The 16,420-nt window shown below is 46.7% G+C and overlaps 2 protein-coding genes across 2 annotated transcripts in view; both read right to left on the reverse strand.

The window, feature by feature from the left end:
- The window catches only part of LOC149443042 (uncharacterized), a 67,677-nt gene extending 66,143 nt beyond the window's left edge, over nucleotides 1–1,534 (reverse strand). Inside the window, 1 exon segment of the mRNA XM_089655973.1 lies at nucleotides 1,485–1,534. Within this exon segment, the coding sequence (XP_089512099.1) occupies nucleotides 1,485–1,534 (50 nt within the window).
- A 391-nt stretch (nucleotides 1,535–1,925) lies between these two features.
- On the reverse strand, nucleotides 1,926–13,523 carry LOC149443043 (uncharacterized). Its single transcript, XM_089655974.1, has 3 exons — nucleotides 13,473–13,523; nucleotides 2,337–2,471; nucleotides 1,926–2,257 (listed from the first exon to the last, which is right to left on the reverse strand). Exons 1-3 carry the CDS (start codon nucleotides 13,521–13,523, stop codon nucleotides 1,988–1,990), a joined length of 456 nt encoding a protein of 151 aa, XP_089512100.1. The 3' UTR covers nucleotides 1,926–1,987.
- Nucleotides 13,524–16,420: the final 2,897 nt, after the last annotated feature.

A 16,420-nucleotide genomic window follows, 5' to 3' on the forward strand; every position in this document is an offset into this window, starting at 1 on the left:
AACAGCGGGGCTGAGCCCCACCAGAGGTCAGAGAGTGAGGTTGGGGGGAGAACAACCAAGAATGAAGACTGGACTGATCCTGAAGACCACCATCATTGGGGTATTGACTCCTCCCCCATTATCACTTTCTGTTTAAGGGTCTAAAGTTGGAGGATGTGATCACATTATTATCACCATGTAAAAGTCTGTGCTCCAATCACATCATCCGATATAAAATGTCCAGCTGGGAGGAAATGGGTGTAACAAAAGAGAATCCATATTAAGTGTATATATAGCAGTGGGGGAGGGGGAGAGCAGAAGTCAGGACTATGGAATGTACAACATAGAGTATATAGTGCAGGGGTCAGGAGTATGTAATGTACAACATAGAGTATATAGTGCAGGGGTCAGGAGTATGTAATGTACAACATAGAGTATATAGTGCAGAGGTCAGGAGTATGTAATGTACAACATAGAGTATATAGTGCAGGGGTCAGGGGTATGTAATGTACAACATAGAGTATATAGTGCAGGGGTCAGGAGTATGTAATGTACAGCGCAGAGTATATAGTGCAGGGGTCAGGAGTATGTAATGTACAACAGAGTATATAGTGCAGGGGTCAGGAGAATGGAATGTACAAGATAGAGTATATAGTGCGGGGGTCAGGAGTATGTAATGTACAACATGGAGTATATAGTGCAGGGGTCAGGAGTATGTAATGTACAACATAGAGTATATAGTGCAGGGGTCAGGAGTATGTAATGTACAACATAGAGTATATAGTGCAGGGGTCAGGAGTATGTAATGTACAACGCAGAGTATATAGTGCAGGGGTCAGGAGTATGTAATGTACAACAGAGTATATAGTGCAGGGTCAGGAGAATGTAATGTACAACATAGAGTATATAGTGCAGGGGTCAGGAGTATGTAATGTACAACGCAGAGTATATAGTGCAGGGGTCAGGAGTATGTAATGTACAACAGAGTATATAGTGCAGGGGTCAGGAGAATGGAATGTACAAGATAGAGTATATAGTGCGGGGGTCAGGAGTATGTAATGTACAACATGGAGTATATAGTGCAGGGGTCAGGAGTATGTAATGTACAACATAGAGTATATAGTGCAGGGGTCAGGAGTATGTAATGTACAACATAGAGTATATAGTGCAGGGGTCAGGAGTATGTAATGTACAACGCAGAGTATATAGTGCAGGGGTCAGGAGTATGTAATGTACAACAGAGTATATAGTGCAGGGTCAGGAGAATGTAATGTACAACAGAGTATATAGTGCAGGGGTCAGGAGTATGTAATGTACAATATGGTCAGAAGATTAAATGCTTACTGTAGACAAGTTGCAGAGATCCCACACCGCTGCCTCCCATCTCCTGAGACTGCACTCAGTGACTTGGGTCTGAGACACTACAGACATATCCCTCCACCCGGCACAGCCAGCAGACCACAGAGCAAGGAACCCTGGGAGAATTGTACTGTCAGAGATCTTACCCGGGCATGAGGAAGAAGACCCACAGATTAGGTCCCAGATAACTCAACATCTATGGTGAAATGAACATTTTGCTGCCAGCTGAACCCCAGAACCTCCATAAATCCAGTCTAGATACATAAATTGTGTCTGCAGCACAGAGAAGGAAGATTATCCGAGAGAAATCCAGGAATACAGGACGGGGAACACAGCTCAGGAAAGTGACCAGGGGATTACAGGCTGATATCACCCAGTCCCCGCCCTACTCTGGACCAATCAGTGAGCAGTATGGGTGGAGCAATGGATTTAGTGTTCATGACCCACCTGTGCTGATCTCTGTAGGAGTGTCCTCCTCTATAAATGTCCCCGTTATTCCATCCTCCTCCATAGACTGCTGATCATCCCTCACATACGCCTCTTCTTCTTCTGCTTTCACCTCAAATTCTATATCGATTGGATCTCCACTCTAAATCAAGGAAATGAGAGAAAATATCATCTGTAAAATGTAAGATTTATGATTGTGACATCACACACAAAATCCACACATTGTCTCCACAAGTCCATGTTCTAGATTCTCCATCCCACCAACCTTGTAATAGTGAGGGATGGTGTGACCTTCCTGTGGGGAATCCCGGGAATACAGAGGACGGGGACATCTCTCTGGTGGGTTCCTGGTATTAGGTGGCTCCATCATATCCTTGTGTCCTTCTGAAAACTCCTCCATCACTCCATACTCCTCATCCTCCTCTTTATACTCTTCTTTAACATCAATATTATCATCCCTGAGGATTCCACTCTGAAAGATATAATAAAACATTCATTGTAACAAACATGCTGTGTATAAATCACAACTACCAATAATTGTCATCATCTACCTGATGATGGTGAGGGATGGTGTGACCTTCCTGTGTGGAATCCCGGGAATACAGAGGACGGGGACATCTCTGTGGTGGGTTCCCATGACTGGATCCATCTGTAGGAAACACACACACTGACTGAATCCATTGTTTCTATGTGTTTATCAGATGATGGGGGATCTAGGTGGATCCTCCGTACTGCTCTCTCCTTTACAATAAAGTCTCCTCTTACCCGGTGATGTGAGGGGCGGCTGATTGTCCATCATGACGTCCTTGTAGAGATCCTTGTGTCCTTCTAAATACTCCCACTCCTCCATGGAGAAATAGACAGTGACACCCTGACACCTTATAGGAACCTGACACACACAATGATACAGTCACCATCCAGACACATCCCTTGTCTGTTACTGGAGAATGTCCCAGAATTCCCGGCACCGCTCACCTCTCCTGTCAGCAGCTCAGTGATCTCTCTGGTGACTTCTAGAATCTTCTTCTTCTTTCTCTCTTCTATCAGGGAGGGAGGTGGAGGCAATGTGATGTCATATGATCTCCAGACTTCACAGGAGGAAAACTCTACATCTGAACACAAAGAGTCACATCAAATGATATTCCCAGAATCCTCCTCACCTCTCCATTCAGGTCTCCATTTTATTAAAGCCCCACTTCAGGCTGAGGTATAATTCCCCCCCACAGGACCCCCACACTACGCAGGGTATAGGCTTGTGAGGTCAGTGTGATGTCATAGGATTCTCTGACTCTGGATGGAGGGACATTGGGGGGAGGAGCTGTGAGGTCAGTGTGATGTCATAGGATTCTCTGACTCTGGATGGAGCGACATTGGGAGGAGGAGCTGTGAGGTCAGTGTGATGTCATAGGATTCTCTGACTCCGGATGGAGGGACATTGGGGGAGGAGCTGTGAGATCAGTGTGATGTCATAGGATTCTCTGACTCTGGATGGAGGGACATTGGGAGGAGGAGCTGTGAGGTCAGTGTGATGTCATAGGATTCTCTGACTCTGGATGGAGGGACATTGGGGGGAGGAGCAGTGAGGTCAGTGTGATGTCATAGGATTCTCTGACTTCGGTTGGAGGGACATTGTGAGGAGGAGCTGTGAGGTCAGTGTGATGTCATAGGATTCTCTGACTCTGGTTGGAAGGACATTGGGAGGAGGAGCTTTGGGGGGCGCTATGTGAGGTTTCTGTACATTGCTCCCAGGTGCATCCCACCTCTCCAAACATGAAAGATGACCTTTGTCTTTGGGCTTTGCCAGGACACATCATATTTCTCAGATCTCCATGTACTCCGGAGACTTTACTGATAACATTTTAGGATGAATATCTGTGACTGGGATCATTATGGAGAAATATGGTTTCAGGGCATTTTTATTATTATACAGGATTTATGGCGCCAACAGTTTGCTCAGCACTTTACAATATAACGGGAGACAATAAAGCAACAATACAGTTCAATACAAGAGGGATAGGAGGGCCCTGATCCTGGGAGCTTACAATCTAGGAGGGACGGGCTAGTGGTACAAAAGATAGTAACTGTGGGGGATGGATTGGTTGGAAGAGTAGAAGATTCCATTATTAGCTGAGGGCAGGATAGGCTTCCCTGAAGAGAGAGGTTTTCAGAGATTGCCTAAAAGTGAGCAGAGTAGGCGATAGTCTGATAAAATGGGGTAAAGAGTTCCAGAGGATGGGGGAAGCTCTTGAGAAGTTATAGAGGTGAGCATGGGAGGAGGAGACAAGGGAGCTAGAGAGCAGGATGTCATGGGAGGAGCGGAGAGGATGGTTTGGGTGATATTTAGAGACAAGATTGGAGTTACAATAGTCAAGGTGAGATATAACAAGGGAGTGAATAGGTTGCTTTGTGGTTTCCGAGGTTAGGAACGGGCGTATCTTGGAGATATTGCGGAGGTGAAGTCTACAAGATTTGGACAGTGATTGGATTTGGGGGTGAAAGGACAGATGGGAGTCTAGGATAACACCTAATACCCTGGCATGAGGGGAGGGACTGATGGTTGTGTTATTGGTCTTGATGGAGAAGTCAGGGGAGGGGCACAGGCTGGGGGGAATACTAAGAGCTCAGTTTTGGAAAGATTGAGTTTGAGGAAGTAGAGTGACATCCATGCCGATATGTCACTCAGTAGGATAGTAATGCGAGAAAAGACTGAAGGGGCGAGGTGAGGAGGAGACTGAAGGGGTGAGGTGAGGAGGAGACTGAAGGGATGAGGTGAGGAGGAGACTGAAGGGGTGAGGTGAGGAGGAGACTGAAGGGGTGAGGTGAGGGGTAGAAAGATAGATTTGTGTGTCATCAGCATAGAGATGGTACTTAAAGCCATGGGAGTTTATCAAGTGACCAAAGGAGGAGGTGTAGATGGAGAAGAGAAGGGGTCCAAGGACAAAACCTTGAAGGAACCCTACAGAGAGAGGGAGTAGAGAGGAGGAGCCAGAGTTATAGGTAATGCTGAAGAAGCGCTGTGATAGGTAGGAGGAGAACCAGAAGAGAGCAGAGTCTCGGAGGCCAAGAGAGTGGAGTTTTTTGAGGAGGGGATGGTCAACGGCATCAAAACCAACAGAGAACTCAAGCAGTAAGAGTACAAAGTAGTGACCATTGGTTGGGATGAGTACGGAGTAGTGACCATTGGTTGGGATGAGTACGGAGTAGTGGCCATTGGTTGGGATGAGTACGGAGTAATGGCCATTGGTTGGGATGAGTACGGAGTAGTGGCCATTGGTTGGGATGAGTACGGAGTAGTGACCATTGGTTGGGATTAGTATGGAGTAGTGGCCATTGGTTTGGATTAGCATGGAGTAGTGGCCATTGGTTGGATTGAATATGGATTAGTGGTCATTGGTTGGGATGAGTACAGAGTAGTGACCATTGGTTGGGATGAGTACTGAGCAGTGACCATTGGTTGGGATGAGTACTGAGCAGTGGCCATTGGTTGGGATGAGTATGGATTAGTGGTCATTGGTTGGGATGAGTACTGAGCAGTGACCATTGGTTGGGATGAGTACTGAGCAGTGACCATTGGTTGGGATCAGTACAGAGTAGTGGCCATTGATTGGGATGAGTACGGAGTAGTGGCCATTGGTTGGGATGAGTACAGAGTACTGACCATTGATTGGGATGAGTACGGAGTAGTGGCCATTGGTTTTAGCAGTTAGTAGATCATTAGTGAGGTTTGTTAGGGCAGTTTCAGTGGAGTGTAGTGAGTGAAAGCCAGACTGTAAAGGGTGAAGAATGTTGTTTTTTGGTGAGGTGGGAGGAGCTCAGGCGATTGTAGACTAAGCGTTCTAGGAGTTTAGAGGTAAATGGCAGCAGGGAGATGGGTCTTAAGTTGTTCAGGTTGGTGGGGTCCAGGGAGGGCTTGTTAAGCATGGGAGTTATATGCACATGGTTTAGAGGGGAGGGGAAGGCACCAGTAGAGAGGGAAAGATTGAAGATGTGAGTGAGGGAGCATAGGATGGAAGAAGAGGGTGACCGTAGTAGTTGTGAGGGGACAGGATCCAGGGGGCAGGTAGTGAGACGGGCTTCTGAGAAAACCTTAGTGACCTCTTCGGTAGTAGCGAGGTCAGAAGAGGAAAGTGTTGAGGGAGGTTTAGTATAAGGTATGCTAAGTGGGATGGATGTCTGTGCAGTGGTGATGCCCCTACGAATTGCATCAATCTTGTTTTTGAAATGATTTGCAATCTCATGAGCAGTGAGTGAGGTGCTGGGTGGAGGTGGAGAAAGTAGAGAGTTAAAAGTAGAGAAGAAAGATGAGGACTGGATGACAAACTATTGATGAGACTGACAAAGAAGGCTTGTTTGGCAGCATGGAGGGAGGAATTGTAAGTCTCTTAACCACTTCCAGTCCGGACACTTTCACCCCCTTCCAGTCCAGGCCAATTTTCAGCTTTCAGCGCTATCACACTTTGAATGACAATTGTGCGGTCATGCAACACTGTGCCCATATTAATTTTTTAACGTTTTTTTGAGACAGATAAAGCTTTATTTTGGTGGTATTTATTCACTACTGGGATTTTTATTTTTTTGCTATGTAAATGAAAAAGTCCAAAAATTTTGAAAAAAGTTTTTACTTGTAAAATTTTGCAAATAATATTTCATTATAAATCTTGGCCAAAATTTATTCCGTTATCTTTTTAGTAAAAAAAAAATAGCCCAAATTAGTTTATAACCAAAAAATATAACTTTTAAACATTTTTTTTACATTTTTTAAATTTTTTTATATTATTATTTATGTTGTTTATTTTTACATAATGTCAGCCAAGTAATACAGCGTCACCATGGTGACACTGTAGTACTTGTGGGGGGTGATGAAGATTTTTTTTTTTTATTCTGATTTCTTTTACACCCATAAAGGCTGTAAAAGCAATAATTTCTCCTTCTCTCTGGCTGCATTCTTGCAGCCATTGAGAACTACAGTGTGAGCTGTGATTGGTCACAGCTTGTCACATGGTACAAGTCTGTTGTGAATAGCCTTGTACCATGTGACCTTTGTGATCATTCACAGATTTCACACGTAGTAAGCAATGTTAGAAGCAGGGGTGGACTGACAACTCATGGGGCCCCCCGGGCAATAGGGGATCATGGGGCCCCTGTGTCCTTCCCAAACTCAAAAAAGCTTATGAAAAAGGTACCAGGGGCATCTCATGGGGCCCCCTACTGACCCCAGACCCTCGGGTAGTGCCGAGTTTCCAAATGGTCAGTCCACCCCTGGTCAGAAGTGACATCTTGTGATCACTGATTGGCCAATCAGTAATCACATGATCGGGACCTCACAGAGAAGTCCCATACGTTGATCGGTATTCGTGGTGCTGCATGCTCTCAGGAAGTGCGCATAAGCAGGGGGGCGGGGAGTCCATTTATAAATGGCCACCTGACCTTGCACTGCCACCATCCGGCCATTTATATACAACGGGTGGATGGGAGGTGGTTAAGATGTCCGGTGTGGTCAGTCTGCCATTGAGAACTACAGTGTGAGCTGTGATTGGTCACAGCTTGTCACATGGTACAAGTCTGTTGTGAATAGCCTTGTACCATGTGACCTTTGTGATCATTCACAGATTTCACACGTAGTAAGCAATGTTAGAAGCAGGGGTATTCGTGGTGCTGCATGCTCTCAGGAAGTGCGCATAAGCAGGGGGGCGGGGAGTCCATTTATAAATGGCCACCTGACCTTGCACTGCCACCATCCGGCCATTTATATACAACGGGTGGATGGGAGGTGGTTAAGATGTCCGGTGTGGTCAGTCTGCCACGGATGTAATGGTCGGGGCCTGATGCTTCGTGTTGTTAGAGGAACAAGTGAGTCCAGTGTGGATGACAGTGAACTGTTGTAGACAGCAGTGGCCAGGTCAGGGCAGGACAGGGGAGAGATTCTGTCATAGAGTTGGTCAGTTGCAGAGTGGAAAGGAGCCGGGTTCAAGTTGTGAAGGTTTCTGCGGGTAATTGTTGGCTGCTTGGAGGGATAGGTGTTTGAAGACGAGGAGACTGTGAAGGTGATGAGATTGTGATCAGAGAGAGGAAAGGGGGTGTTTGTGAGGTTGTAGGGAGTGCAAAGATGGGAGAAAACAAGGTCTAATGTATTCCCATCAGAGTGAGTGGAGGACGGTATACATTGTGTTCAGGACATTTACTACAAATGACATTTTTCTCTCTTTCTTCCTATTTGAATCTTATGAAACAAAGACATAGATATTCCAATCCCCCTAAATATCCCCCCATCCCCCGCCACTAATTATAAAATCCGTTAGTGTAGACTGATGGGGTGAGAAGGTGACACCTCTCCACAATGAGGGGAATGTTCCGGCCCCGGAAGTGGGGGATGTTCTGCCCCTGAAGGGGTTCATCTGGGTTCCCACACTATATATGTGTGTATCATCATCTGCTGGAGATAAAAGACGTCACAGTGACTATGGAGGAAGAGGACGGACATGACTATGGAGGAAGAGGACAGACATGACTATGGAGGATGACGGACATGACTATGGAGGAAGCGGATGACATGACTATGGAGGAGGATGACGGACATGACTATGGAGGAAGAGGACGGATGTGACTATGGAGGAAGAGGATGGACGTGACTATGGAGGAAGAGGACAGACATGATGGAGGGTTGTTTACTGGGTGTAAATAGAACATAACATCTTATTACCTCCTCAGCTGCCACTTCCACCAACGTCTCCTCTCTACTTCCTGTCTGTGCCTGACATCACTTCCTGTCTATACCGGACATCACTTCCTGTCTGTACCTGACATCACTTCCTGTCTGTCTTCCATAGAGACTTCCTGTCTGGGTAGAAGTGAGATCCCCACCTTGTGGAGCTCAGAGGAACTGCAGCCCCGAGAAGCGTCTGGTAGTGTGACCCCGTCCTTGTGCTGGGTGTGTATGGACTGTAGATCCTTATAGAGGGGTCACCTCCACTCCCACCAAGGGGGACAGAAATATATGACTGCCTAGTCCAGCCTTTCTCAGCCAGGGTTCCTCCAAAGGTTTCTAGGGGCTCCTTCAGCAATGAACAATTCCTGTCTCTTAGTAACAAATGGTATCAATGATCTGTAAAATCCATTTCTTGGAATACATCACAGGACACGAAGCATCTTTATAAATCCTTCCTAACACTGTTATGCCCACCTACAGGTGATTGGACATTGGCCAACAATAGACAGGACGTCCCCTTGTAGAGCATATCTCCGACATAGGAAAGGTTTGTAGCCAGCCATAGCCCATAACAGGAGGGGACGGATCTCTGGGATTCCTGAGGAAAGGAATCACTAACTAGCTGACATCTCCCGAGCGTTCCAAATCAGACTCGTCCTCGCAACTTCACAACTTCTCCCAGACACAAAAACATTCCACGCATGTAAACACATACATGTAATCTGACCGACGTCAACATGCTCAACTCTGACAGTCCCAGATTATCCAATGTGTTTGGTGTTTAGTGACATCATATATCATGCCTGCTCAATATACAAGAAATGATCCACTACAGGGACCCATCACCTCCCAATCGTGCCGCTCACCTTCAGGTTTGAGCCACACAAAGGGAAGGTCAAACACACTTTGGTCACCACTATGGGTGGCAGAACTGGCAACATTCCTCCACTTCACTTGGAATCAGTAAATCTCATTTTAAGGCCGCAGGTCTCCAGCCAAATCCTTGTTAAAATTAAAGCCCAATAGAGCTCATGATTGTTTACATTTCCATTCAATGAGTTTATTGTGGTGCAGGGAAGTTCAGGCACTCCAAACTTGTGTGAAATGCCGTCACCTCCACCTGAGTTGCCTGAACCTCCAGTAAGAGATGCTAAAGATGTTCTCCCTAATGAGTCACCCATTTAGAGTATAACTCCGTTCCTGGCTGGGCAGGATTTGGCAACGTGATGTGTAACTTTCTTTTTTTGGATCATTGCTTAGTCAGGAGCTGGAGGGAGTGATGTGCAGGTGACAAATCAGCAGGAAGGTATCAGTCTGGGTAAAGATGCCAAACCATTCATTTCAGTCAAATGTTCATCCAGTGTAATGTGTCAGGGAAAGGCATTCACCAATACCTGGTCCTAGGGGTGGGACAAGAACATGATCTAGTGTTTGGGGTCAGACGAGCCCCCTGTCCTACTGTACCCTTGTGCTGTGTGTTAAACACTCTTTCATTTTTGTTTGTTTCTCCTTGCAGCCAACATTGGATGCAGCTGGTTCAGCACCCCGTCCACCTGGACCCTGCCCCCTTCTCGAGCTTGGGGAAAGGCTGGTGTTCAACATGGAGAGATTATGGGAGCAAAGGAGGCTAATGCATCCAGTAATATAGAAAGGTTACTGGGGCTCCATCATGAAGCCCTGCTTGGACTTGTCACCGCGGTCAGGGATCAGACTACAGCATTGCAGGACCTTATTCATGATATCCGGGCCTTATGTCAAGCAGGGGCTGAACAAAATGCAACTTCGGCCTCAGGATCCCAACCCCCGTGCAGTAGTTGTTTGGGGCCAATGCCAAGGTTGCCACAGAGTTCCCCTGTAGAAAGGTAGAAAGTGCCGGGAAATCAGAAGGGGAACAACCTTTGGAGGTGCCGATTCTGGAACTACCCACTCTGGAGCAGCCCCCTCAAGAAACCCCACCGGAAGACCAGTATGCCTCCTTCCCCAAGGATCCCTCTTCTGCACCTTCCTCACATTCCACTTTGCCCCTTGACCACACCCCCACTTTCACTCCCCCTCCCCTTGTTTCTACATGCCCCTCCTCTCAATCCCGTTTCCACCCTTACCTTCCACATCCTGCCCACTCTCCTCAGCCCTCAAATGCCCCTCCCCACATTCTCCCTGTCTTCCATTCCCCCCATTCAACCTCTCCCCCAGCACTCCCTCCCCACCACTCTTTCCCAGCCCCCCCACACACTGTACTCCCCCAACCCTCACACCCACCCCCTCTGCAGCAGCAGCCTCCTCCTCCCCATTAATTTTGTATTTTTTTTTGTAATAAACATTATTTGGAAAGTAGCAGAACGTGTCTTTCAAATTGTCAACAATGCGTTTGGGGTAATAATGGAGGCTTGGTCATGTCGGGAATCCAACACAGGTGCTTTTCTGAGTATGGCTACCAATAATTCCAAATAGCGAACACTAAAAAAGCAGCACTTCAGAAAGAAAACTAAAAGGTGACCCTTCCAGAGGCATTGGTGGTTAGACTCTTTGGCCTTTCTGCTGCTTTCACCTGGTGGTCTGTCCTGCAAATAGTTTTAGCTGTTCCCCATCACACAAGTTCTCTGGCACATGTAGCGGTTGGCCATTATCTGCTAACCATTTGGCTGCCCCAAGGGAGCTTAGAATTATCAGTGGACTCTGTGGGCAAGGCTAACGTTCCCCAATATGGGAACACACAATATTGCAGCTTGTTTTCTAAGTGTCGGCTAGCTTTTGTCTTTTTGGGGTGCTGGTTTTGGCCAAGACTCCTGCATGGAACACTCACCTCCCCAGAGACTGACACTGCTGTCCAAACATGTTCCCTGTGCTACTTCATTGACACACACTATACAAGAAGTGTGTAATATCCAGGACACCAGGCGTGACACCAGGACACAACTTACACACAGTAAGCCTGCCAAGGAATGCTAGAGACACAGAAAAGTTGGGAGAATAAGAAGAAGGCCTTCTGTTGTTTGGACTATCATTATGCTGGACTAACTGGACCCAGACTAAGTTTGCTTTACACCCCGTGTAACATCTTGTCCTGAGATTGGTTGGGGAGCATAGGATCTTTAGCTGCCTGATTCTAGACGTGTGTGCCTATGGAATTTATGTGCCCAGTGGACACTTGTTCCTCACTTCATTCCCTCCCCACCTCTTGTTGCCAAAACACTGACATGTGAATGAGGAACAAGTTGGATCCAAGTGGTATGTGTGGAGCAGATAGACAATTTGCCCATTAGGGCCACTTCTTTTCTGGGGGACATTGCATGTAACTGGTCTCATCCATAACTGATAGTCCTTCCAAGGGCAGCTTTCAAGTCATGTGACTTCTGTGTAATGCCAATCCCAACTAGAGATGAGGTGATGGGAGACATCTTGACAGAGTTGGGCCACAGGATCCCCCCACATTGTCTACTTGGCTGCACCCCCTTTGGCAGTCTGCACAACTACACCCCACCAAGCTATGTAGAAGTCCCTGGATGGAATGAAGAGCTACTCCAAACGTGAACAATGTAACGTGAATGGAGTGTTCTGTGTAAACTGTTGCAGCATTTCACAAGAGGAAGCAAACCAAGATTGGGAGTAGCTGCAGACAGCAAGCAGACAACTTCAATCTTTATGTATCCCAGCTTAGGATTGAAGGAGCTGGTTTACCTCTCGGAAACATGCAATCCTATCTGCTACAGTCCTAAAGCTGGACTTGCCAGAAAACACTTTGTTTGGACATTACCAACAATTCCAGGTAAGCAAGATTGTCCAGTGCAGCTGGAGCTAGCAGAGTCCTGCAATGCTTTAGGGACATGCAGATCAGCTCCAACTGCAATGAAGAAGATTGCCGACCTGCAAAGGCTGAAGAAGACACAACACAGGGCACTGTCCAAGAGAAATAGAACATTTATTACCAACAATCAATAGAAAACTATAAAACATCCTAAAAAATTGTAACTAAACTAAAATTGCTGCCTGAAATAGGCTCCAAGGCTGGGCTGGTCCTCGTCTGGTTCCACCTCCAGGGCTTGCTCCAGGGCCTGGATCCAGCGGCACATCCAGCCCAGGAGGCCACGAATGTCTGGATCGGGGAACAATGTAGAAAAAGCCAAACAAAATGTATTATCTGCAATAAAAAAGGAGACAGACTTGCTTCACACAACAACAGCATGCAATGCTTGTCTACCTTTGTCCATTATCCTGAAAGCACTCTATGCTGTTGTCACCTCATAATTGGAACACAGAACTTACATTTCTTGCCTGGATGATATCATGGCCCAAGGAGTGAGCTTGGAATCCTTAGTCCTAGATTACCCGCTTCCCACCCGCAATGTACTGTGGCCAGGCGGCAGCTACAGGCAAAGCAATGTACTTGTACGTCACTCTGGCTGTACTAACACAGGAGGCACACCATACACCCGAGCCGGCACACAGCACTCCCCTCCCCCGACTGCTGTGTCTGGTGGATACAGCGGAATGAAGATCCCAGTGATTGTGACCCGGTGATCATGTGATCTCTAGGTGATCCCAATGTAAGCTGTTGTTATGAATCAATCTCATTCATAACAGCTCTGCTTCTCCTCCTAGTGAGCTGTGATTGGCCCACAGCTGTCACATGATACATGGGGCCAATCACAGCACCCTGTACCATGTGACCAGCTCCAGCCAATCACAGATCACTATCTTGAGCTGTCAAAAATCTAACTCACTGATGACAGTTGATGAATGAGTTCGGTTCTGACAGCAAGCTTTGCATTGCAGGAGAAATGATCATTATATCTCCTGCAAAGAAAAGTGTGGAAACAAAATCCCTGATCACCCCCCTCCCCCCACAGTAGTACAATGGTTACTATGGTAACATCCTACTATTCTGATACAAGTATTAAAAAATAAAGTTAAATACCATATTGAGAATTTTGTATTAAATTTTTCTTAAGGTTTTTTTTTTAACTGCTTACCAACCACTTACCTGCATTTTGTGGGCGAGCAGCAGCTCTTGGCAAAGTGACGTAATCTGCATCGCTTCCGGTGTCAATGTACCTGCACCCCCCACTGCCCCCCCGGTCGGTCCAGGGAGAGAAGAGAGAACACGGCACAGAGTAAAAGCACCACTACATTGTACACACACGTTAGATTAGCACATTTAACCCTTTGATGGCCCCGTCACCCAGCCAGTGCCATTAGTACAGTGTCAGTATATAGAATGTTTCACTGATCACTGTATTCCTGCCACTAGTGACATCACATAGTGTCAGGGTCAGTAAGCCCCTCCCAGCCAGGGTCAGCTGGCGTTAGATTGGCCGCACACTGTGGCACTCACGCTATAGGTCGCTGATCACCGCCATTACTAGTATAGTGTTTGTACGGATCAATATATTGATCATGAACAGAACTATACTAGTGCCGGCTTTGTATAGTGTCCCCAATACTCAGTGTTAGCCGGATCGGCCCGGTCACTGCCAGCACTAGTGTTCAGCCCCTCCACTGTTCTTCACAGAAGATTTGTACCAATTGTGGGCCAAGGCAATTTATACACCACAATACATGGCCGCCACCCAAATTCAGCTCTTGTCACACAATTCACATGGAACTCTATCACCGTTTATGAAATTAAAACTTATTGGGCCGAACCCCCAACATGGACATTACAGAAAAGAATGAATTGCAGTCATATTGGTCCTCAGACCCGATTCATCGTATGTCCGTGTTCTCTGCTGGTACATATATGTCCAACATGGACCAGCAATGTACTGGAACGTCGCTGGACTTGGAGTGGTTATACCGGGAGGATGCTTGCAGCTACAGCCATCATTCTAGTGCTGGTTTATTAGCTGGGGGTCGGCTTTCATGTAAAAGTAATCCTAGTGGCCAATTAGCTGCAGAATTGTTTTTACAAGCAGTGAGATGGGACATCATTATAAATGATTTCCTATAGCAGCAAATCTGATGAGATGAATGAAGTGGGTGTAAAGTGGAAGCAGTGGATGTGCAGGGAGCAGCATCTTGAGCACAAAGCACTTTATGTTGTGGATGGATTTGCACACGGTTCAGTTTCCTTCATTTATTGATAAACCCCATAAGACCAATGAAGTGGGTGTAAAGTGGAAGCAGTGGATGTGCAGAGAATAGGATTTGGAGCCCCGAGCTCTTTATCTCTGAATGTCTCCACATATTTGTAGTGTATTTGTGATGATTTCTGTGCACACACAATAGGACAGCGCTGTGACACATAATGCTCTTCTAGATGACAGGGAATCCTTCCCTTTGTTACAGCAGCAGTCCGCTAGAAGGTTTTTGTAGGTTTGGAGTTGTTACACATAGCGCGGGTTTTATCCATTTATAGTGATGACATCATTGCCCAAATCTGGGGGTCACCAGCCATTTCCACCCTTTACTCCCAGCTGGGGGGCTTTGTATCCATATACCAGATGTTCTACAGGACTAAATCTGCAATCAATGTTACTGCAAAATCAAAGGGGCCAAAACCCCACCCCCGAGAAGTCATATATTTCTGTCCCCCTTGGTGGGAGTGGAGGTGACCCCTCTATAAGGATCTACAGTCCATACACACCCAGCACAAGGCCGGAGTCACACTACCAGACGCTTCTCGGGGCTGCAGTTCCTCTGAGCTCCACAAGGTGGGGATCTCACTTCTACCCAGACAGGAAGTCTCTATGGAAGACAGGAAGTGATGTCAGGTACAGACAGGAAGTCTCTATGGAAGACAGACAGGAAGTGATGTTGGGGACAGACAGGAAGTGATGTCAGGTACAAACAGGACATTCCATGCGGTACAAGGTGATATTCCTGTATGTGGCAGCGGAGGAGGTAATATGTAGATTAACCCCTTCAGGGGGAGGAGTTGATGATAATATATTTGCCCCCAAAGCTGACCTACATGGTTCAGTTTTATCGTTCAGCCAGCGGGATGACCATAAAAACTGAAGTGATTCCCCCATCCACACATTGGAGGTGGATGGGGGAATCCTCCCCGCTGCACTCTTGTATTCTGACAATGGGGGGATTCCTCCGCTCTCAGAATACACAGATCAGCACTGAAGCTATTGGCTGCAGCTGCTGGGGGAGTGGCTTTTATCCGGCAGTGGCCACACATGGATGGAAATGTGAGCGATCCCTGCTGAACCAGCTGAATTTCCATGGATCTATGGTCACCTTCAGTGACTTCCTCCCCTCCCCCTCATCTCCTTCATGATGGAAGTCATGCTGAGATCATCTCCCATTGGCTGAGCAATATTCTCATTTGTCTCTCAGCTCCTTCTTGCTATTCCTCGTCCTGCCTGTTGTTTCCTTGGATTGATTTTCTGTGTAGTGACCCCGGCTTGGTCTCTTGGATGCGCTTGTCTGTTGCTTGCCCTGACCTTTCTCCTGATTCCTGGATCTCCTCCTCATCTCTCCTCCATATCCTCTTACACAGCTTTTCTCCACACCTGCAGTGACCCTGGGGGGTGGAAACATCACACTGACCTGACAACTCCTCCTCCCAATCTCCCTCCATCCAGAGTCAGAGAATCCTATGACATCACACTGACCTCACAGCTCCTCCTCCCAATGTCCCTCCATCCAGAGTCAGAGAATCCTATGACATCACACTGACCTCACAGCTCCTCCCCCCAATGTCCCTCCATCTGCCTTTTCTCTGATGCTCTTAGGATGTGGGGTCTCTTGGTATCCTCACATGTAAAGTGGGACTGTTTTTTTTTTTTATTTAAATTTTTATTCATTTTCCATGTATAATACATTTTTCATCATTCTCATACATACAAAAAAAAGAAAAAACACTATTTCCATATCATTAATAACATTTCTTACTATATTTATTCCCATTTACCTCCCCCCCTCTATTTCCCCTCCCCCCTTAAGTGAAAACCTCCCTCCCCCCCTATGAACCCACCTACT

Source organism: Staurois parvus, unplaced genomic scaffold, assembly GCF_062004578.1.
Source record: "Staurois parvus isolate SC_StPar_1 unplaced genomic scaffold, SC_StPar_1.0 ptg000879l, whole genome shotgun sequence".
In the NCBI taxonomy this organism is placed as follows: Eukaryota; Metazoa; Chordata; class Amphibia; order Anura; family Ranidae; genus Staurois; species Staurois parvus.